This window comes from Sardina pilchardus, chromosome 12 (assembly GCF_963854185.1).
Source record: "Sardina pilchardus chromosome 12, fSarPil1.1, whole genome shotgun sequence".
Classification (NCBI taxonomy): Eukaryota; Metazoa; Chordata; class Actinopteri; order Clupeiformes; family Clupeidae; genus Sardina; species Sardina pilchardus.
In genome coordinates, this window is record NC_085005.1 from 24,389,256 (window position 1) to 24,411,979 (window position 22,724).

Consider the following 22,724-nt stretch of genomic DNA (forward strand, 5'->3'; position numbering starts at 1 on the left):
ATCTGAGTGCATGAGTCAAGGAAGAACGTACATACAGTATAAAGGAGATGGAAAGGACATTTTTTCTCTTCTTTTTTTCATAACACCCGAATCTTGTTGTTTGCTGTGAGAATTAACACTTACCGTCAAAAAGTCCACCCTTCCCTTGGGAGAGGGATACCGAGGGGACATCAATCACATCCATGTCCAAAACTGTGTTAGGAATCCACTATCCCTATCCTGTGTTTAGGTATCTGTGGTGTCAGTTTAATATCTGTGAAGGGTGTTGATTGTAAATCCATACATTTTGAATGTCATCACACTTTCATGGTAAATGATTCATTTGAATAAGCATTTATAAGGTTCATGGATTCAACATGAGTAAAATGCTATGTGAGGGTTTTGGCAAATAAGGTGTGAGACACGTGTGTTTGCGTTTGTCTGCAGAACATTTGTTGAACTAACATCTCTGGTGTTTGTATTAGCTCTTACAAGTCATACGGACAGTGTGTGGCAGGCAACACCGGAGGTCTTTCTGGGAGAAAATTTTTCCCCCTGACTGCCCGCTCTATGTATATATCTCATATAACAGACAGATGGGTTTTATCAGGGGTTACCTATATCAATTTGCCAAATATGGATGTCAAAAGGACACTAGGGTGAAGTACATAACCAAGAGTCATGCGCTCTATAAGTGTTATCTTGCTGTACAATAGAAATGGAGGTTTTGTGCAAAACTGTGAAAAAGGTTTTGATCAAAAAAGTAATTCTATGCAAACAAACTTGAAAGCTCCAGAATGGGATTGGAGCTAAAAAAAACAACACATATTTTCTTTCCCTTTCACATGTAATCACATGTATGAAAATGTAAGAAGGAGCCGATGAATGCTCAATATCCATGCTGTGAATCTTAGGGATGAGACAATACTTTCTGTCTCTTCCTTAGTAGATTCTTAAGTTGAAAATATTGTCTTGGGCTTTGACAAATAAGTGTGCTCAATAAATGATAACGATAATAATAATGTTGATGTTGATGATAGTAATATGCACTAAGTAATTGCCCATAACATTAAATCCATAACATCCAATCCATTTTCCTAACATGCATATGGCTTATATGTGGTTTATGTTGGAATGTTGAGCATGTCTAGACTCTCTGAAGTGAGGCAGAGGCTGAAGATGGAGCTTTCCTATGTTTGAGAGGAGTGATGCTTCCCTCTCTATATTTGCTATAGGCTTATGAAAGACCTTACTGTTGTCTAAGTGAGATGGGCTTGGCAAGGAACCTACATGAATTTCACTCCCAGAGCTGAAAATGTGTTCGTCTTGACATTGAGGCGTAAAAACACACGGCCGTATCAGACATACAGCACACACAGACGAGCAATAAAACTTCCTGCAGTGTCTCCCTGTGTACAATGACCTGTTGTATTAGGTGCATGTGATTCAAGAAAGAATAAAGCAGGTTCACGTTTTTACATTTTTATGTATAAAGAGCAAGGAGCAGGTATAATGTATCTTTGATATTCCGCTCACTTTTAACATTACTACAGTATTGTATCTTTTTCTGTCAGAGTTAAGAGTCAATCCAGTTTCATAAACCAGACCAAAATCAAAACCAACCAAAATTATGATTTTCTCTAGTGAATAAATGAAACATTTCACTCAGTAATAATATCTTGATAAATAAACAACACTATGTCCTCTGATACATATAATGAGCTGAATTTATACATATGATGAGTGCAGACTTAAGGTTTAACAATGACTATTTTAATGAAAAAATACTTTGCTACATATTTTACAGAGTCCAATTTTATTCTACGCTACACAGATACTAAAGGGTAGCTATAGTCATGAAATGACCTACTAGCTCATAATTAGAGCTTAAACAAAAATTGTCTACTATACACTTAAGTACAATACAAAGCTTTGTTTTATGTTATTATTACAGATGTTTTTTCTCCTGCAGATTTTTTTTTATTTTAAAACCAATCTAGTAAACAGGAGGGCAGGGGCATAAGAAACAGAGTTCTCTAATTATATAAATTCTCGGGAGTCTCTGCATCCTCTCAGTGGGTCTGAATGGTGATAGCCTATTCCATGTTTTGATATCCCCCAGCTGATCCAAATTTAAAATGGCGGGCTGCAAATTAGAGAATACAGTCATCTATATAAGATAAAAAGAGATATAGGATGCACATGGTTTCGTTCTTTTCTGTCTTTGTCTAGCTCTCTTTAGAGGGAGCATGGGCACAGGAGGTCTTTTCCGGAGACAAGAGGTAAATACAGGGATGGCTGGATGGCAGTGATCCCTCAGATGTGATGGTCAGTTGAATGCTCAGCAGACCAAGTTAACTCTGAAAAAATGCAAAGGTCAGAGATGGGGAGGAGAGTCTTTGCCACAAACACACACAGAGATAAAATGATGGTCAATATAGTTGTTTGGTTGTCATTTTGAATTGTGTATAGTAATTTAATTCTACACACACGTGTTGAATTAGTGAAAGACTGATGCAACATGTTATTCTACACACGTGTTGATTTTGTGTAAGAGTGATGCAAAAGTTTGGCATGAAACTGCACTGAAAATGTATTGTGTTACATAGTGTAACAAAAGTAATGTGTTAAAAATAACACAAACTGTGTTGTCCCTATCTGGACACAGCTGTATATATATATAAAAAAACACACATTGTGTTATTCTTAACATGCTTTCTTAGAATGAACAAACATGCACATAGACACACTAATACACAGAGGCCCACATCAGCAGACTTCCGGTGCTCACCTCGTTCTTCATGTGTCTAGACATGGCCCAGTGTGAGTTCCAGCTGTTCCACCTTCCTGGTGACTTCAGCGAGTTCTGCCGTGGTTAAGGAATGGTGCCACACACACACACTCACACACAAACGTCTCTAATACTATACGCAAGAGACCATATAAGTATACAAAGGATATGTCGAGCAGTAAGGTCCTGAAGGGAATTTTGAGTCTGCTTCTGGAAGGCCAGGCGAGCCTCACATTTGCAGGGGTCCTGGATCACAACAGCTTTAACCTCTTCAGTGAGAGTGAGGCAGGGACTTTAGTTAGCACATGTATTCTCCGCATACACATTAAAGATATATAAACTGAAACTAAGACACTATCTCCGCTCTCAAACAGAAAAATGTGTGAATCAGTCAGGAAAAAAGAACACTTATCTCTGTCAAAAATGTCTGCGAAACTTTGCGTCTTGAGATACTCGGTTTAAAAGTCACAGTACAGGACTATGTTTAATCTTCTTTCACCCAGTGAAATTTATGGTGTATTTCTGGCACCACAGGAACGCAATATTTGTTCAGATGCAGGTCAGAGCTGGAGCACATTTGTTGGCCTAAGCTTTTCCAGATGTAGCGGCAATGGTAACATAGCTTTAGCCTGTAGGTGTAGACCTAATGGAATTACATCTCTCATTAGCATCATGCTAGGTGAACAAAGAGGCTAATCTGTTATTACCTGTGTATGGTTATTACTAACGTTATTACAGTGTACCGCCACCGCCATATAGTATAGTTGCTAAACATTTTAGCGTATGCTATGGTGGTGGTGGTGGTGGTACACTGTCTCTTACCAAAGCTATAGCTAGTATAATGAAGGCTTAGGAGACGTGGCATAATATATCAATGGCTGAATTATACACAACTCTGCTCAGAGAGCAGGGCTGGGCCGCTAAAGATTGCAAACAAAGACCCAACATGACAAAATCCTGCTATTGCACAGTTTTCCCTGGACTGAAGTGTTAACCAAAACAAACAGTAGCTTAGTGACCTCTGGCCTTGTGTACACAGTTTTAAGGTCAAGCTTCCAGTTTGTTTATGGGTCAAACAGAAGCACTCCCCATTGACTGAGACTGTGGAGCAAGACCATGTCCATTATACCTCCACAACTGATACTAATCTATTGCTACAATGAACATTGCTATGGAATGACACCAACATAACAGTACAAATGTTATCTGGTACATGGAATTGTCATCTCTCCCAGTTCTCGGTATCATACGTTATGGTGACTGCTTACAGTACTTTAAGTGTTTCAGCTGGATTTATATAGGCCTATTGTTGAAGAGATCACATATGTATACAGTTCTCTAGGACAGCTCGGAGTTTGCATTGCATAAACATCTTCATCATGACCAATAAGTAGAGAAGATAAAGATGTTTTGTGTGATCAAGAGAACACTACAGCAGGTATAGACCATGAATCTATTCCTTGCGGGTTTACATGTAGTGTCTCTAACAACGTGTAAAACATCTCTAAAACATGTAAAATGGCACTCAGTTCCACCTCGATCATGCCAGCGGCTTTGAGGTGGAACTGAGTGCCATTTTACATTTTTACATTCCTTACGTTCAGGAGAACATGTTGTCATGTCCTCATTCAGGGTAAAGCCATCGTGACACAGACACAGATAGGAGTGGCTGCTGCTCATACAGATTTGCTCACAGTCGTTTCCCAGGGAACAGTGGTCCACATCCACACCTGAAAGTAGCCATGGGTGAGAGGCGTGCCCTTTGACCCCTCAAATGCTCCACATTCCAGATGTGCAGAACATGCTAAGTCCATTTCCTAAGAACTTAGGCTAGTCAAGCCTGGTCATACAGTAGGCCCCTTCTGAACCTCTCTCCTCGATCCTCCGGCTCGTTCCCACTGATCTATAAAGAACACTGGATAGACTACCCCATTGTTGCCGCCCCATCATTCTTTTATAGATCAGTGGGAACGAGCCGGAGGACCGAGGAAGGAAGGAAGGAAGGGAGGATAGATAAAAAGACGAATGAAGAAGAGCCTTTAGTTCCTTAGGTTAGCCACTTAATCCCGAGATGATCCGGGGAAACTAGCCCTTGTAATAATAATTGACATTATGTAAGTCGCTTTGGATAGCCTACAGCATCAGCCAAATGAATACGAAAGTAATGAAGTACTGTAGTATAAGAAGGATATGACATTAGGGAGCATATTGTACATTCAAATAAACAGCGCTAACATATCTTTCTCTACAAGAATATTTTCCTGTCATTGATGCGGATGAGGATCCCAATGTATTTTACTCAAAAAAAAAAACCAAAAAAAAGCTTAATCTGTATCACCCACTGTCTGCCATCAAGGGCATCCACACTCAATTGTGAAGAGTTACTCTGTGGAAGTCTTGACACTTCCCTTTTTTAGCCAATTTCTCATAAGCCCAGAGCCTGTCAGAGAAGACTCCTTCAGCCCACCAGCTAAAAATAAACAATTTAGAGTAACTCTGTGACCCTGTGATAAACAGAGGCCAGCTACCTCACTGTTTCCCTGCCCTGAAGCCAGCTGGGTTACAGCTGACTTGCAGGTTCTTACTTCTTTGTAAGGAACAGGTTTTCTTGTCCTCGTTCAACACATAACCGTCCTGGCAATCGCACTGATAGGAGTAGGTGTCGCTAACGCATATTTGTTCACAGTCATGCCCCATGGCACACTGGTCCTGACCTGCAAACAAGCCAGGGGTGGGAAAAAAAAAGGTTTGGGAACAAATGGGTCATTCAGGCAGTATGTGAAACCACACAGCACTAGTCAGAGAGGCCAGCGAGGGCCTTTGCTTGAAAGAATTTCTCCTGGCTGGCCGAGGAGGGCACAAACAGTCGTAAACGTAAACGTGAGCCAGAAAAAGCTGCCCGAAACAGCTCTGACACTCCGGTTAGAGAAAATGTAAATCGTTTGGTTTTCTTCTGCTTTGCAACCACGTGTCAAGCATGATCTGAAATAGTCTGGTAAACAGATTTATCATCGCTAAGCGACAAAGATATTTCGCCACACCCATCACAACAAACACAGCAGACACATCTACCCGAGGTACTTGTGAACCTAGAAGACTTGCACCAAACTGCACGCAGATTACGAATAAATTATAATAAACTTGTGTTATTTTACAGAGTATCCTGACTTGGCAGAACATACACACAGCAGAAAAAAGAAATACTCCAGACACACAACAGCCGATGCAACACTGAATGACAAATTGTCTGGCCTTAGTGGCCTATGACCAGACACAAATAGAGAGATGCATGCAAAGCAACTGATGAAACCAAGAGGGCATGAAGAACCATGCCACTGAGTTAGTTGACATCTACGGTAAGCTCCTCTTCAGAGGGAAAAATATAGCATACATATAACACTGGCCTAGTAGACACAATCTACAGAGTCCAACGCTGGTCCTAAAGCAGTCCCTATATTTTGTACTTTTCAGAGACCTTTTAAGCCAAAGGTATGTAAGTCAGAGACAGTTCTGTGTAGAGTCTACAGAACCATTGATGCATTTACAACCATGCATTTAAGCCTTTGGAGGAGTCAGAGGTTAAAACCACCAGAATTATCTAAAAATATATAAACACGAAGAGTTTGATTCCAAAACGCTATAGAGTATATCCATTTTTAAATGTTATTTAATTGTGTATTTCAGGTAATATCAATAAAAATGCAGTTGTTTTGTTTTGATTGAGTAAAGATAAATCAACTAAACATAAACATTAATGTAATGTAATGTAAAATAAACCAATACAGTTCCACTGTAAGTACTTGAAAAACAAAATGTAAAAAAAAATATTTATAAAAATTAATTAAAATGGTGGATATAGCGTTTTGGAACCACTAACTGGTTCTAAACTATATGGCTCTTTGGGACCAGGACTGGACACTGTACGCATAAGCTGATTCGACGTCAATGCTAGCAGCTCATAGCAGCTCACAGGTTCTTACGTTTCAAGGAACATGTTTTCTTGTCCGCGTTCAACAAATAGCCTTCCCGACACTGGCAGTAATAGGAGGAGATGCTGTTCAGGCATATATGCTCGCAGTCGTGTCCCATGGAGCAGGGGTCCAGACCTGCAATAAGCCATGGTTTAGGAGTCGCTGAAGCCACTGAAGCAGCACATGGACAATTTCACTGGCTGGCAAGTCACTACGAAATGGAGTGTGACTGTGTGTATGTGTGTGTGTGTGTGTGTGTGTGTGTGTGTGTGTGTGTGTGTGTGTGTGTGTGTGTGTGTGTGTGTGTGTGTGTGTAAGGTTGCTGCCCATGAAGTGGTTTGTCAGATCCTCATCTGTATCATATATGTTGTGTTGGAGTCATATCATATATGCTTGTGGTCCGTATAAAGTGTACATCAAAGGCTCAGGAATAGTTCCTGATTTTTTGTCACTGATCATACAAGAGGCTAAATTGTATGTCCAACAGAGACAGCTCAAAACAGATAACAATCCTGATACAATCAGTTACTAAAAGAAACCTGTAATCAGACATATAAAAATATCTAAATAATTTCAAAATCATTTTCCTCCCATCAATCATTACAATCACAATGTATAGGATAATTATGACATCATAATTATTCTCACAATTACTTCTTAGTTCTTTTTTTAACATACCAATACCAATATAACAAGTAGGCTAATAGATTATGAACACCTTAAGAACAAAGATTTTAAAGCACCAAAGCAATGCACAAGGCTGAGGCATATGGCCAAAAGTGTCAAATGTTTAGCAGAAATTCTTCCTGTTCCTTTTGCCAGTTTGTCAGCTCTGGTTAACAATAATGTAATATAGCAGTAGTGCAATGATCACTTGATAATTGCTACCTTACTTTTTGTGGGTAAAGTGGTAGTGGATCATCTTGTGCACGTTTGTGGTGCTCTATAATCTTTGGTCAGGAGAAAAAACTCAATTTTGAAGGAGAGTAATAATATGTGTGTTGCCATAGCCATGTTGTGGAAATTGTACTTGTATTGTCTAGGAAGCAATTGCAAGCCTCAGTGTTAAGCAATAGGGCTGTCTATCTCAACAAGCCCTATTAATACAGAGATGAACACCCTGCATCCATCTCATACACTTCAGCCATCAAGCACTTTTGCAGAACCAACTTAAAACAGGGCAAGTGTCCTGTTTCACACACATAGACAACACAATTTCCTGGAAAAAGACAGACAGAAATTAGTGAATACAGTAAAGGTTATAAGCTTGAACATACATTCAGCAATAAATTATTAGCAATAAATTAACAAATAAAACACGTTTAAAATACTATAGAGGTGCAATATGATCTCACAGATGTCTGTAACTACAAAACCAGTTTCTGAACCAAAGCACTTGTCTAACTGTCTAACGACAAAGCTGCTGAGTTGACAGGTTCTCTGAAACTTTGACTTCACAGAAACAAAATACTGATTCCATTCTCTGAGCAAATGAAGACCCCGTATTGTAACAAAGAGTAGTCATTTTCAGACAGTCGGCGGGTCCAACAGATGAATGGAACCAGATTTCTCAGTCCCTAAAGGAACACACTTCTCTGGGGCTGAAAAAGAGAAGTACTAATTAAATCCCCAGGCCTGCTCCTACCACACAGTGTCTCCCGGAACTTGGAGGTCAGCTTTTCGATGACTCCGTAGGTCTCCACGTAGAACACGTGGTCGTCAAGCGGCTGGCTGGCCATTAGCCGCAGCGACTGCATGTCCGCCCGGTCCACCCCCACGGCGTAGATCTCAATCCCAGAGGCCCTGGCGGCGGCCGACACCTCTTCCACCTGGTCCTGAGGGCGCCCGTCCGTCACGATGATGGCGACCTTGGTGATGCCCTTGGAGGCGGGCCGCGCGCCCGACGCCTCGGTGAAGGCCTCGTCCATGGCCTTCTTGATGGCCAGGCCCGTCATGGTTCCCGCCGCCAGGGGGTCGATCCGGGTGATGGCCTGCTTCATGGTCACCTTGTCCGGGTGGTCCTTCAGCAGGAACTCGATCTTGACCGTGCTGGCGTAGTTCACCACGGCGACGCGAGTGGCGTCCGGCCCCACGTCCAGAGTGTCCACCATGTCGGCCAGGAAGATCTTGACCTTCTCGAACTCCATTGGCCGCACACTGCGAGAGCTGTCGATGATGAAGACCAGATCTAGCGGGCGGCTCCTGCACTGACTGTCAGTGGCTGGTAGACCAATCAGAGGTTAGTGTATGTAATACAGGTTATATCAGTATGATCATTATGCTTTCATAGTATGTATGAAATAGATTTCATATTGAAAAAATTTGATACCAAAATAATATAGTGCTGACAGACAAGTGGAATATCACTTAAATATATACATTTCCTCAAAGAAATTCCTTTCATACTGTCACACATTACTTTAGTTCTGAATTGTTTTGTAGAAACATTCAATGCATATCAGATTACAAAAACAGATTACTGGCTATCTTGATCTAGTGACTTTATAGCATCAGCTATAGTGTGTGGAGACATTTTATCAAGAGATCACTTACCAAGTCATGTTTAAGAAGTTACATATTAGGTGTTGGCAATAAATAAGGTATAATTACCTAATTTCTGATACGAGATCAAACAGCTGAACCATTAGTAAACAACTGAGATGAGATGGTGGTTGTTGATGTTGATGTAGATTATTGTCCAATGGAGATCAACGGGGACCCTTTCCCCAAAAACATTGAAGTTCTGATATTGCATTCAAGAGATATCATTTAGAAGTCATTGTGGAGCCACAATGTTTTTGAGAAAAGGGGTCCAGGTTTTCAAAGCTTAGTATTAGTTGCTTGATATGACAAGATACAGTTAACAGTTAGTCAACAGCAATAACATTTGCTCATACATAGTTTCTGTTCCAATTTGTGGTCATATCGTGAGGCCTATCAAAATGATCCGGATATCGAAATCTTTCAGGACACACAGTATTTCAACAAATACAACAAATAAATGACCCAATAAGCTCTAAGCAGTTTTGTTTGGACCAGTTGGGTTTGTAAGGAAACCCAGCTGTGGAATATTCTACCTGTCTCCACAGCCCTGATGGAGGTGATGGTTCCACTTTGGGTACTGACCGGTAGCTCTGATGGAACCAGGGTCGTTTGCGGAGGAGTCGCCGGGGCCAGGGTGGTCGTTGGTTGGGGGCTAGTCTCCAGGGGGACCGTGGCCGCTGGCAGAGTAAGTGTCTCTAGCACTGGGGTGGGCGTTGGAGGAGGATTAGTGACGGGCGCTATGGGAACTGTAGTTGGCTTGGCAGTCACCAGTGGCCTGACAAGGGGCAATTGGCAAGCCGGTGGACGCGCTACAACCTTAAAATGGGGAGCTGGCTTTTGATAATAGTGGTGAACCCCTGGATGAACGGGGCCTTTGAAGCGATGGTACACCACCGGGGGGGTAGGGGCGGGGGGCTGGTGGTGTGTCAGCGGTGGGGAGAGGGGATACGGCCGATGGTACACCACCGGCGGGGAGAAAGGGGGAAAGGGTCGATGGTGGAGCACCGGCGTGTACGTCCTGGGTGTCTGGCGGTAGTTTGGCGGCAGCTGCTGGAGGTTTGGAGGCTGCTGGTGGTAGCGCAGATGGTGCTGTGGCTGACGGGGGTGGTAGTGATACCCATTATACCTGTAGTTAACACCATGTGCTATATGGGGCCACCGGAGAGGAGAAGCGGTAAAGCAAATTAGTCACATGAAGTCTGCCGGTGGGTGATTAGTTAGACTGGTCTTCAGCGGTGGATCAAATCATACCTGTAGAGGGCCAATGTGAGCTTTGCAGTCCAACCAGCTAAACTGCATCCGCTAAACAGCAATAAAGACTCAATCTTATAGATGATCAGCCAACACCATTGGCCCACTATAGATAGGATGACCCACCGGTGGTATGGTATATGGTCCCAATGTTCCACTCCTGCTTCAGTCCCGGTGAATTTCCCCTTGGGGATCAATAAAGTATCTATCTATCTATCTATCTATCTATCTAACAGGTAAACACACTATTGTGTGATTTAGTGCCATTTCTGCTGTAGTTGGGCTGAGCACTACACCATATTCACTACAGCAGGGGTAGCCTATAGGCAACCTGAAGGCACCTACGGCCCCTTAGCTCCTCTCTAGTGCCTCCCTGACTTTCTGTACAAAATGGAGGTTGTAAACAATTTCATATACTGTAGTTGTCAAGCTTCAAGCTGTCCCACATTAACAATTTTGGAAATATTACTGTACAATTACAGCATAGAGTATGGCGAGTATGCCACATGCCTAAGGCTAATAATGATACAGATGTTGAAAATGATTTCTTTTCAACAGTTCAGATATTTTGCAGCCCCATATACAGATTTCATTTTATTCTGTTAAAATGTTCTGCTGAACCCATACAGGCACTGGAAAGCTGCTTCATTGAGAGTTGAGGTGTGAAGACCTGTAGTCCCCTGTAGGTCCTAAGCAGGAGTGGGAAATTCGGACCCCATTACATTCTCAGCAGATGTTTAGCCAGACCAAGCTTGCATGCCTTCTTGGAGGAATCTGGAGTTGCTATACCATAAAACCATTTGATTGAAAGGACAGCAGCAGTGCACACTGTGCAGTTGTAGCAGAATATGGCAGAATGTTTACTTAATAATAATAATAATAATAATACATTTTATTTATATTGCGCTTTACATCAAATAAATGATCTCAAAGTGCTAAACCTTGACCTTTTCTGGATTTCTGTGATTTTTGTGCATAGTTGTTCATGCAAAATCAAGCTCTAATTGACAAATAGGCCATCAATGAAGTCTTAGCAACATAACCAAAATCACAGCATATCTTTTAAGTAATAGATCAGGTCAAAAGCACAACATAATCAGTGAATAATATAATTAAATAGGTCTGAGTTATGTATATAATCATATCTTCTAGCTTAAATACTTTAATTTTGGAACAAACATTTGATTTCGTGCACAGTGCGCTGCTCATCAAAAAGCAATGATGAAACAACTACAACATATTATTGTAACGGACCTTACACATTAATAAAATAATGTAAGAGGTTTTTTTTCTGAAAATGTACTGTCCTAAATGCAGTGCGTATAATGCAAGCAACGAAGGAGTCCACCTTGCATTTGTTATATTTGTTATACAATGTTAATTAAGCATTGTGTGCAAGACCATCAATGAAAATGCGAAGTAATATGCCAGGGTATTTTATGTCTGAGCGCAAAACCAAAGCCCACTGTGAAACCGAATTGCGATTACGCTTAGATTGCTTTACTGAAGCATTTTCGGTTTGAAACTTACCTGCAGGGTTTAGAGTTCTCTGTGGTGGGAACTGTGGACGGGCAACAGTCCTTCTTTGCGCATAACTTTGCGCCGCCACTTGGGCAGGGTCCACATAAGTCCCACAAACTTCTACCAGCAAGACCGAGAGGCCGTAGATCAGACTGCAGATGAACGGACTCATTGTGTCTCTAGTCCTGATGAGGGTCGTTCTGGTCCCAACTGTCTACTTTCACTGAGGTGCTTCCCATATTTACAAGGATGGCACATTTTGAAGACACTGCTGACAGCGCGTCAAAGTTTCTTGTCCAATCCAAGGGGTTTCCCCAAGAGCCGGCCCCCTTTTAGGAGAAGACCAATCACTCGGTGAGCGCTATACTTTTATTTAGGGGTGTTTTAAGGACAGAATGAGCATGCACAAAGCGAGCAATGTTAATTAACTTTAAAGTCATACAGAGCTCCATTCTTAATCTGCCAAATTCCACAAACAGGCTCAATCGTCGAAATGTCGGTGTCTTCACTTGTTTTCATGCTAGGCAATACAGAAAACGGGCTTAAAGTGTAAAATACCGAACTATTCCTTTAACTCTTAATTGACTACTCTACTTTTGTTTTGGAACTTTTGACTGAAAAGGTCTATGTGGACCCTAACCATTTCGTGTGGCCTTGTGTAGGCATTGAGTGTTCAAAACGGACTTAAAGTGTAAAATACCGAAATATTCCTTTAACAGTACTTGTTACCTATCCTTCGTCACATTGAATAGATTACATTTGTCCACAAGATGGCGCAAATGATTATTTAAACGACACAATCGAGATTTTTCGTTGTAGACCGCTCTCCGTTTGTTTACAAACTAATCAGATCCAACATTGACCTTATGAAATGTTCTGAATGTTGCTTTTGTTCAACAAGTCAACCAAATCCCTACAGCTTAATACTTGACAGGCGCTAAAAACAGATCTCAAATGTATGTGCAATCCCAGTAGCCTACGTGTTTCATGATCATGCCTGCCTCGTAGTGAGGGAAACCTGAGGGGTATTTCACAAAACCTAGATAAGGGATTAAGCCGGGATTTTTTGGTTATCCTGGATGAACTTAGCCTTGACTCGGTTTCACAAAAGAGATGCTACATAAGTTGCCATGGGAATTTATTCTCTGAAGCTAGCCTGCTCCCGACCAGTCTAACAGCCAAGATAAGTTAATTCTAATGGTAATTACATTATCTGATTGGTTCAGCTAGCAGTCATTCAAATCAGACCTGCATGCGATTTTTGAAAGAGCTGTATTCCATTTATATACTATTTGCTACTTGCATTTACTCGCAAAACACAACAGAATGTCTGCCCAATACCATTTAGATATCATTTAAATTATGGTGGCCTTATAATTAATTACAAAATCGTTGTTTGCATCTTTTTTTGAATGACGTTTGATGAATAGCCTACTGCAGTAGTTGATTGGAAGTGGAGGGGACATATTTCGAAGGTGTTTTCAACTAATTTGGTTTAAAGAGAGAATAAAGATATATATAGTCATACTTTGTGCATCTTTGCGGAGGCAAGCGCTTTCTTAATGACGTTACGTGCCGAGACAAGGAAGCTCTCACACGTGGGTGCATACGTAAATTTGCATTCAGTTGGTCTGACACACCTACTCCCGCTATGTAACAGAAGTAATCATGATTCCCCATCCAAAAAAGTAAAACTTTACCTCGTTGTTGTCTATATCAAAAGCGGTTGTTAACTTTGTGTGCAAGACGCTATTTTTGGCGTCTTTTTTATTCCAACCGTGAGTTATTTGGGGGAGAAACGAGAACGCGCACACATCCCGAATAACTTACACCTGGCTTGACATAGACGCTCCTGTTCATCCTGGATTGGCGTTAGTGGAACGAGTTTAGCAAGGATGACTAGAGAACGCTATGTCAAACCTGGCTTTATCGATTATCTTGGATGTCTTAATTCTGCTTTAGTGAAATACCCCTCTGAACAAATAAAATGGCTGTTTGAAATATAATTTGCGACATAGAAGTGTTTCATGAACTTCTGGTCATGTAATGCTGCCGTTTGTTGCACACACGTCAGGAAAGTGATAAGGATCTCAAACAGATGAATGCAGGGAACATTCAATTATTTTCAAAGCAATCTTGTAGCACTTTTACTGCTCAGAGAAAAACAGAAGAAAGGGCATCTTGGGGTCATGTGATGGATACAAATGTTTTTGAAATTTTTATTGAAGCCATTCTGTGAATGTGTGAGTGTGTGTGTGTGTTTTTACAATATCCACAATGGTTCAGACTGCATGTGAAACTAAAGGCTGGTAAAATAAGAGTAGCATGCATTCACAGATGATCACAACAGTAGCCATACTTCTCCACAACTCCAGGGGGCGCTGTCCCTTCGTGAGGAGAGAGAGAGAGCACGCCACCCCAGGACCACTGGCCAAAAGCACACCTCAAAAGCTACTGGATAAACACAAGGATGGATCACAATAACGACTTCAGCCACAATGGGGAAAAACTTGGCATGGTCAAACTGGATCTAGCCACGTCAAAGAGAAAGGGTTATTCAAAATAAGAAATATATACTTTGTTTTTGTTTTTTTCTTTTAAAAAGTGCTACAACCCTCTTTCACCGAACACTTCAAACATGGTTAAGACAAAAATTTAAGTCATAAACATATAACACACAGTTAAAATGGAAAAAAAGGAAAACAGGCAACAGTAAAGAGTAATATCAATCATTAGGAATCCATACGGATTGTCTCAAGAGGTCTTCTCTGTATTAAAAGTGCCTCATAAATATTCAACCTAAAAGGACAGGACGGTGCTTTGCAGGTAGTGACTGATGGTTGGAATAGGCTTCGTAAGCAGTTACTTTACACGACATCCTCTTTCACAAACACATCCAAGAAACTTCAACAAAGGATTCAGGCAAATAAGAAAAGAAGAAGAAGAAGAAGGAGAAAAAAAAACAGAAATACAGTATATGATGGAAAAGAATGGGAAGAATGAACAAAAAAAGTGACAGGAAAAACTTCTTTTAACTTCGTTTTAGTTATGTACACAAGCTCAAGTCCACCTCAGCAGGCCCGTGCAGCCTGCCTTTTTACCATCTCATCTGGCTGACATGACCGGCTCACTACTCAATACACAAAGGGAAGGAGGAGAGGGACTACCAAGAGGCGGATGAGTGCACTCCACACCGGAGAGAGGGAAGAAAGGATCATGAGTTCTTGGTGGCTGTGCAGACGACACTTTAGGGATGAAGGGGAGGTGGGAGGAGGTGGAGAGGGGTGGGGTGGGGTGGGGTAGAATAGGCAGGGGGAGGAGGACTGGGTAAAAGGGTGGAGAGGGGTGGGGGGGTAAAAGTGTGTGAGTGTGTGTGTGTGTGTGTGTGTGTGTGGGGGGGGGGGTATTGGGAAGGGTCAGGGGAATGTTCAGGCGGGCATGTAAGGTGGAGGCGGCTCCTTCTCGGGCATCTTCATGGCCATCTCGTAGGTGGGCAGCACGTACTGTGGGAGGAAACCAACGTTTTGTCATGAGAGAACGTCTATGAAAAGAGGCCATATGGCAGTGAGGCAGAATGTCGCAATACATTTTGAGCCACCACCAGTGGTGATTTGGCCTGCAGTGGCTTAATTGCATTAACGTTACAGTGCCACCACCAGTGGTGATTTTGCCTGTAATGGCTTAATTACATTAACGCAGCGTTTCTCAAACTGTGGGGCGCGCCCCACTAGTGGGGCGCAGAGACATGCCAGGTGGGGCGCGAGCTGACGTGAAAAACCGGAGATTTCTTTTTAATCTGTAGCCATTCCTTTATTGATAATTACGAGAATGCGCCTTCATCTCACAAAACAAACACAAACGAGGTAATCTATAGTCTTGTAGGCCTATCATTGACCAGATGAAAATGTTAGAGTGTCCTGGAATCGTAGTCCGAAAAAAATGATTGACGTCGGAATTTCAATTGCAGCGGAAACAAAAAAAGCGTTCATGTTGGAGACGAGCGCAGTGAAATGGAAGGATATCTTGGCTATCTGTCCGACGACACAATTGCTGTTCTGCGATCTCGAAGAACAACTGCTTGACAAACGCAAACACTCATGTTTTGCCTTGCAAGTGGACAAGGCCACTGACTTTACAAAGGTGGTTTAGTTATTGCTTATGTCCGCTTTGTTAACTTGACAGCGGCCGATATTCTATTCTGCGAGTATGCCAAAAGTAGGGCCACTGCAGATGAACTATTCAACATTGATCTCAACAATTAGTCTACCTGGCAGAACAGGACATCAAATGGGAAAACTGTGAGGGACTTGGTCGGTTGGCGCACAGACGATAGCAGGTTAAAGAAATGCTATCGTCGTGATAGAGGGTAGTGCCCGATGCGCAACAGACGGATTGTTTCATTCAGGGAAGCGCTCGCGTCAAGGCTTGACCTGAATAAGATTTTGAACGAGGTTGTGAGAGTGTTGAACTTCATTTCTAACACAATGGTAGCATATAGTTGGCCCTTTTGCTGTAATTTTGGAAATTAGCTTTTTTTGAAGCAAGGATTGACACCTTGTCAATGACAAAAAACTGACGTTATTGGTCATTGATTTAGATTTTTATTTTCTCTATTTTTGAACTGATATTTATCTGTAGTAGGCCTAGCCTAACTGTTATTGGTTACTGATGTATATTTAGCAAGTGACATTATAAATGTGACAATTTTGAGCTTGACCTATACTTTCTTAGAGCGATGATGGACAGGTGGGGCTCGGGAAAGCCAAGCTTGATCAAAGTGGGGAATGAAAGAAAAAGTTTGAGAACCACTGCATTAACGTCACACAGTGCCACCACCAGTGGTGATTTTGCCTGTAGTGGCTTAATTACATTAACGTTACACAGTGCCACCACCAGTGGTGATTTTGCCTGTAGTGGCTTAATTACATTAACGTTACACAGTCGCTTTTCACTAGTCACTTGAAGTCTGCGTGAAGCTTAAGCCCGGCGCCCACCGGACACGCCGTTCAGCGGTGTTCGGCGGTCTGGGCTTGGCGACGCGCAGGATTTTACAATCGTTTTCTATCGCTGTGCGGCTGCTGCGCGGCAGACGTTTCTAGTGGGCTTTGCTCCATTGAAAACAATGGAGTTCTAATTTGTTTGTTGGCGCGGCGCGCCGCGTACGTGTCTGGTGGGCGCTGGCCTTTAGAGCCGCTTGGATGGCGACAAACACCTGAGAGCACTCACCTGAGGGGGGGCTTCAAAGGCAGGGTAGACCGCAATCTCAGGCATGTTCCTGTTGTTGATGTACTTGTAGCAGTTCCACACGCAGTTGATCAGGTAGGCCTGTTTGACAAACCAAGCTCAAGTTGAAGCTGAGGCTGAAAGCACTGTATTGCAAGGTTGACACAATGCACCAAGGAGATCAGATTTGAACTTTTTGAGGGTGAATAATTGGAAAGTGGTAAACATGGCCAAACATGTTCACTTACATCACCTGTAAGTAGTAAGAATTATAACTCAGCTAAGCCTATATATGTAGCCTATGTATGCCTATGTAAGCCTATGTATGAGACTAAGGATTCTTCACAGAGAGAAGTACAGGTAACTATACTGGAGTAACATTCAGTACCGAGATCCTGGTGACCCCAAGCGTATCTATTTCTAAAAGTAGCAACAAGGAAGTGATTCAGCTAATAAACTCGGAGTCGGGACTCCAAACGGATTCTCCGCTACCTTGAGGATGATGAGTAAGGCGAAGAAGACGAGGACGAAGAGCAGCAGGCAGCTGGAGTCCAGAGACAGCAGGTTGTCCTTGTAGGGGAAGTCAGGCTGAGGAGGAAGGATAGAGAGAGGGAGAGGAAGAGAGAGAGAGAGAGAATTTGTTTCATGATGTATTCATATTTCTCATTTAGACCAATTTCCAAAAGGCAAATTAGAAATGAATTCAACGTCAAAAAGAGTAAACAGTATACAGGATTACAAGATGGTTTTCCAAAGGAAAGGGGAATACAATAGCGTCAATACGGTATAATGACCAAAACCAAAAGAAAAATGTTGCAATGCTATGTATTGATTGATTGATTGATTGATTGATTTAATTTTGTTTCAAATGTGCCAGATAAAACACATATGCCATTCATTGGCAGAAAAATATCAGAAAATAAAAGAATCTCTTTTTTTTTTAACACACATTTGAAAGGGAGTAGGAAGAAGTGAAACACTCATTTATTCCCAGCCCTATCACTAATTATACAAACACAGAATACCCGTTTCCTTTTGTTAAAAGAGAACCCTACATTTATGCAGTAATTCAAATTTAAAGATCAAGAGTTAACAAGGTGAGAGTGTATGGGCAGGCACAGGTGAGGGAAAGTGCTGACCAGCTGATCCAGGTAGTCCTTGATGCGTGGCAGGTAAGTCAGAGAGCTGACGGCCACCAGGCAGCTGAGGATGAAGTCAAACATCTGGTAGCAGAGGAATGGGATGAGCCAACCATCACGATGCTGCAAACAAAACACACACACACACACACACACACACACACACACACACACACAGGATTACATCACTCACATATTTTGGCTGTATCATAATCTACAGACTTCCACCACACTATTCACAGTCACCTTTTCTACTCACTACTTTTTTTTTCTAAGGCTGTACAGTATGAATTCTCTCAATCTTAGGACCAGGGGGACTACAGCTCTAATCTGGCAGAACCAACGTGCCAACAACCCATGACTCCATGACTTTCTACGTGATGTGATGATGGTGGTGTGTGTGTGTGTGTGTAGGGGAGTATGGGGTGGAGGGGGGTGTCAGTCCACAGCTGAAAAGCACAGCGCGCACACACAAAGTCTGGACTGTGGACTTTTCCAGAAGGCTCCGCTCTGACCCCGGCTGGCGGCCGCCACGCCTTTGCACACATCACACGGGCGTCGGGAATGCAGGCGGTCACAAGCGCAGGGCCCGTCTTGGCCAGCAGTCTGTCTGACCCCGGGCCTGAAGTCGAGCCTTTTCTAGCCAGAGCAACCCACATACCCATCATTAATTCTGCCAAAAGAGGATTGAGCCAACTTTATCTTCATGGGGTCGCTGTGGTACTAACAGTTTTCATTATAAAACAGGCAATGGCACATCTGATGACCACAATTGCTTTGGAACCGAAGTTAAAAGGCTGGTTGGTTAGTTACGCATTAGCTATGTTTGTGTTTTGGCAGGTCTGAAAGTTGGCAACCACACACCGACCGCACTTTGCGGATCAGACTGTTATTGAGGTGCACTCATACATACAGCATGACTAAGTTCTTTTGGCACAAGAGACGATGCCCATGTAACCCTTTCCAGCAACGTTGTGTGTGAACTACAGCGATGGGTAACTCTGGGGATACTACAAGGGTCTGGAGGGGCCACAACTCACAACTGCACTAGTCCAGCGTGCTTCAGGGACTGTGCAACCACACGTCGGTCACAACTCACAACTACACTAGTCCAGCAGCACCATCTTTAGGGGCGTGGGTCACTCACTCAATCAGACGCTAGTTGGGCTTCCATCATCCAACTTTCTAATGTGCATTCGGACAATTTGAGTAAGAAATCCTGACTAGTAATAATTAGCATTCTCATTAAACCTTTTAATATGAACAGAAATTCAATTCGCTTAAAAGGGACACTTCACCGATTAGCATTAAGCTTTGTATCTTTAGAAAACCAGTCATGTTTTTGAATGGTCGAGCATCATTCCCTCAGTTTGCCTTGAGATGGGAGAACTACGGATTTCAATGTTGGACTTCCTGCTTTCAATGATGTAAAAATCATCATTTTACATCATTGAAAGCAGGAAGTCCTGTTCATGGGTTTCATTGAAATCCGTATTTCTCCCATCTCAAGGCAAACTGAGGGAATGGTGCAAGACCATTCAAAAACATGACTGGTTTTCTAAAGATACAAAGCTTAATGCTAATCGGTGAAGTGTCCCTTTCAGGTGGGGGGGTCGATCATCCCTCAATTTGCATATGGCATAACTAAGGTTAATGGAATCTAACTTTATTTGTCATAATTTGTACAATTTGCTGAATGTTCATGAATGCACTTAAAGTATGCTAATGAGTTGAATGGAAGCCCAGCTACCACTGACCAGGGTGCTTCTCGGCTGCTGGTGGGTCTGGTTTGGTAACTGAAGGGAAGGGGTCTATGCAGATCCCAAACCTGTGCAGGACTGGGTCCCTCTGGAAGGTTACACGATGTAAAAGAGCACAAGAAACAGACATGAGGCTCAAAAACACTGGTAGGGCAATTCAGGGAGGCTCGGCTACAGTCTGTTGGTGTTGACTTGTGTCGTCCTCAGCTGATTACAGTGGAGAAGGCATACAGTACCATTAAACAAACAAGAGACAGACATGCAGAAAGAAACAAGACACAGATTCAGCTTTTCAGACAGCCCTATAAAGAAATGGTCAGATTAGTGCGCGCGCACACACACACACACACACACACACACGAGGAAAGAGAGACAAACACACACAAAATTGCTTTGGCAGCCTTGTACCAAAATGATGTGAAATGCCATCACATTATCCTCTCAACGCTAGCACATCTGCATCTCTAATAATAGCCAGTAGAGAAAGGTTCCTTTCACGCGCATGGCTTCTGGAGGGCCTATTTGCACATCAAAGCTGGCACGGCTGCCATGACGCTGCTCTCCTCTAAAGAGGGCCGCAGACACAGAGCGACGCACAACAGCTTTGATTGTGATCAAACACACAAACACACAAACAAACAAACATACAAACAAACACACACACACACACACACACACACCAGACGCAGATGCAGGATAAAGGCATTCAAGAAACTAGGGCGACAACAGTTAATTGATAAATTGTCAAGTATTAATTAATTCTGCAACTATTTTGGTAGTCATTTAGGGACTTTTTTTTTTTGAAGGGAATTACTTCGAAATTCGCTCTATATAGTATACTCTAAACATGTTGACAAAACCAGGCGTTTCAGGACGAAACTGGATTTTCAAACACAGATGTTTCCATCATTTTCTGACATTTATCAATTAAGCAAGTCCTCAATTAATCAAACCAATAATCGACAGATTAATCAACTATAACGTCTATATACAACTATAATAACAATAATCTTTAGTTTGTTGCCCTACAAGGAACACAACACTATCCTTCGCCCACGCCTGGCAAGCAATGTGCTCCCAGAGTCTGGTTACGGTTTAGAAGACAGCTCTTACACAGGTATGCACAAACAACATGCTCCGTCTCGATCACACCTGTGGATCGGTCTCACACACCCTATCTTTCTCACACAAACACACACAGTGAACAATGCTTTAGAGCTCTCTCACTCACACAGACAGACAGACAGACAGACAGACAGACAGACAGACAGACAGACAGACAGACAGACAGACACAACAATGCTTTAGATGACTTACAGTGATGGCTCCGTAGACCATCATGGCACTGATGGTGACCATCAGGAGAGAGATGGCGAATCCCACGCAGGCATTTTCTGGGGGAAGAAAAACAAAACAAAACAAAACAAGAGTTTAAGTGAGAGTGACAAACACATAAATAAACAAACAACACTTTGGGTTCACTCAAGGCCAACCTCACTGCAGACAACCGCTTTGGGATTATTTTGCAAGCATCCGAAACAATCCCACCTCCCGGAGGGGGAAAGCCGATAAACCAGATGACCCCATGACCTCTCTGATTCTCGTGCGGCGGATCCTCAGAGCGCTGGATCTCAACACTGTTCCAACGCCAGTGCTCATTCCAATGGCACGAACATGCTTACCGTAATTTCCTCACTATTAGCCGCGGCTTACACATTGATTTTGCAAAAATTCTTCAGCTTTGAGATTAATACAGGGGGGGCAGTTAATATGGTATTAATATAGTTTTGTTTCTTTTAAATGGCATAAAACGCTGTCCTGCGGCTAATACACAATGCGGCTAATGCACAATGTAGCTAATGCACAATGTGGCTAATACACAATGGGGCTAATACACAATGTAGCTAATACACAATGTGGCTAATGCACAATGCGGCTAATACACAATGTAGCTAATACACAATGCGGCTAATACACAATGCGGCTAATGCAGAGCAAATTACTGTAAGTCCCATGAGGAACTCCACAGGTCGTGACGCATCATTCCACAGTGTAACAGACCTGTCCGCCGCTCTTCAAGTTAACTGATTTGCGTGTGGCTGAGTGAGTAGGTGGGTGTACGTACGTAGGCAGGCCGGGCTCCTCATCCAGGCTGTGCTTTGATTCTCAGCCTGACCGTGAGCCACAGTACAGTAGGCCAACCGGCCAGCAGTCTCGGAGGACTGTTTATAGTTTTACAGTTTATAACAGCTTAGTATTGATCTGCGCCTAAATGGAGTTCGCGGCAGAGTGTGTGTCAGCCATTGGGGAGGGAGGGAGGAAGGGAGGGAGGGGCCTTCTCTAACTCACTCTCTCAATTCACTTCACTTTACCCTAAGGAATACTCAACTATCTCGTCACAAATACACACACACACATAAACACTCACACACTCACACAAATGCTTGAGTGCTTACACGGAAGACGAGGTCAAGAGGAGCCGGTTGTAATTAAAAGCCGCCTGAAGCATTGTGGCTTGCTAGTCTGGCAGCCGAGCTGGGAAAAA

The 22,724-nt window shown here is 42.6% G+C and overlaps 2 protein-coding genes across 2 annotated transcripts in view; both read right to left on the bottom strand.

The window, feature by feature from the left end:
• Positions 1-1,459: 1,459 nt before the first annotated feature.
• Positions 1,460-12,363, bottom strand: LOC134097358 (matrilin-3-like). Its single transcript, XM_062550239.1, has 7 exons — positions 12,067-12,363; positions 9,819-10,430; positions 8,387-8,962; positions 6,751-6,876; positions 2,941-3,039; positions 2,771-2,842; positions 1,460-2,339 (listed from the first exon to the last, which is right to left on the bottom strand). The coding sequence occupies exons 1-6, from the start codon at positions 12,227-12,229 to the stop codon at positions 2,787-2,789; spliced, it is 1,632 nt and encodes a 543-aa protein (XP_062406223.1). The 5' UTR covers positions 12,230-12,363; the 3' UTR covers positions 1,460-2,339; positions 2,771-2,786.
• Positions 12,364-14,251: 1,888 nt separating this feature from the next.
• Positions 14,252-22,724, bottom strand: part of laptm4a (lysosomal protein transmembrane 4 alpha) — a 15,606-nt gene continuing 7,133 nt past the window's right edge. The window contains exons 3-7 of the mRNA XM_062550240.1: positions 21,497-21,573; positions 18,420-18,542; positions 17,773-17,868; positions 17,284-17,382; positions 14,252-15,560 (exon numbers count right to left, since the gene is read on the bottom strand). Of these exons, the coding sequence (XP_062406224.1) occupies positions 15,486-15,560; positions 17,284-17,382; positions 17,773-17,868; positions 18,420-18,542; positions 21,497-21,573 (470 nt within the window). The 3' untranslated portion in view covers positions 14,252-15,485. The remainder of the gene's footprint in view (positions 15,561-17,283; positions 17,383-17,772; positions 17,869-18,419; positions 18,543-21,496; positions 21,574-22,724) is intronic.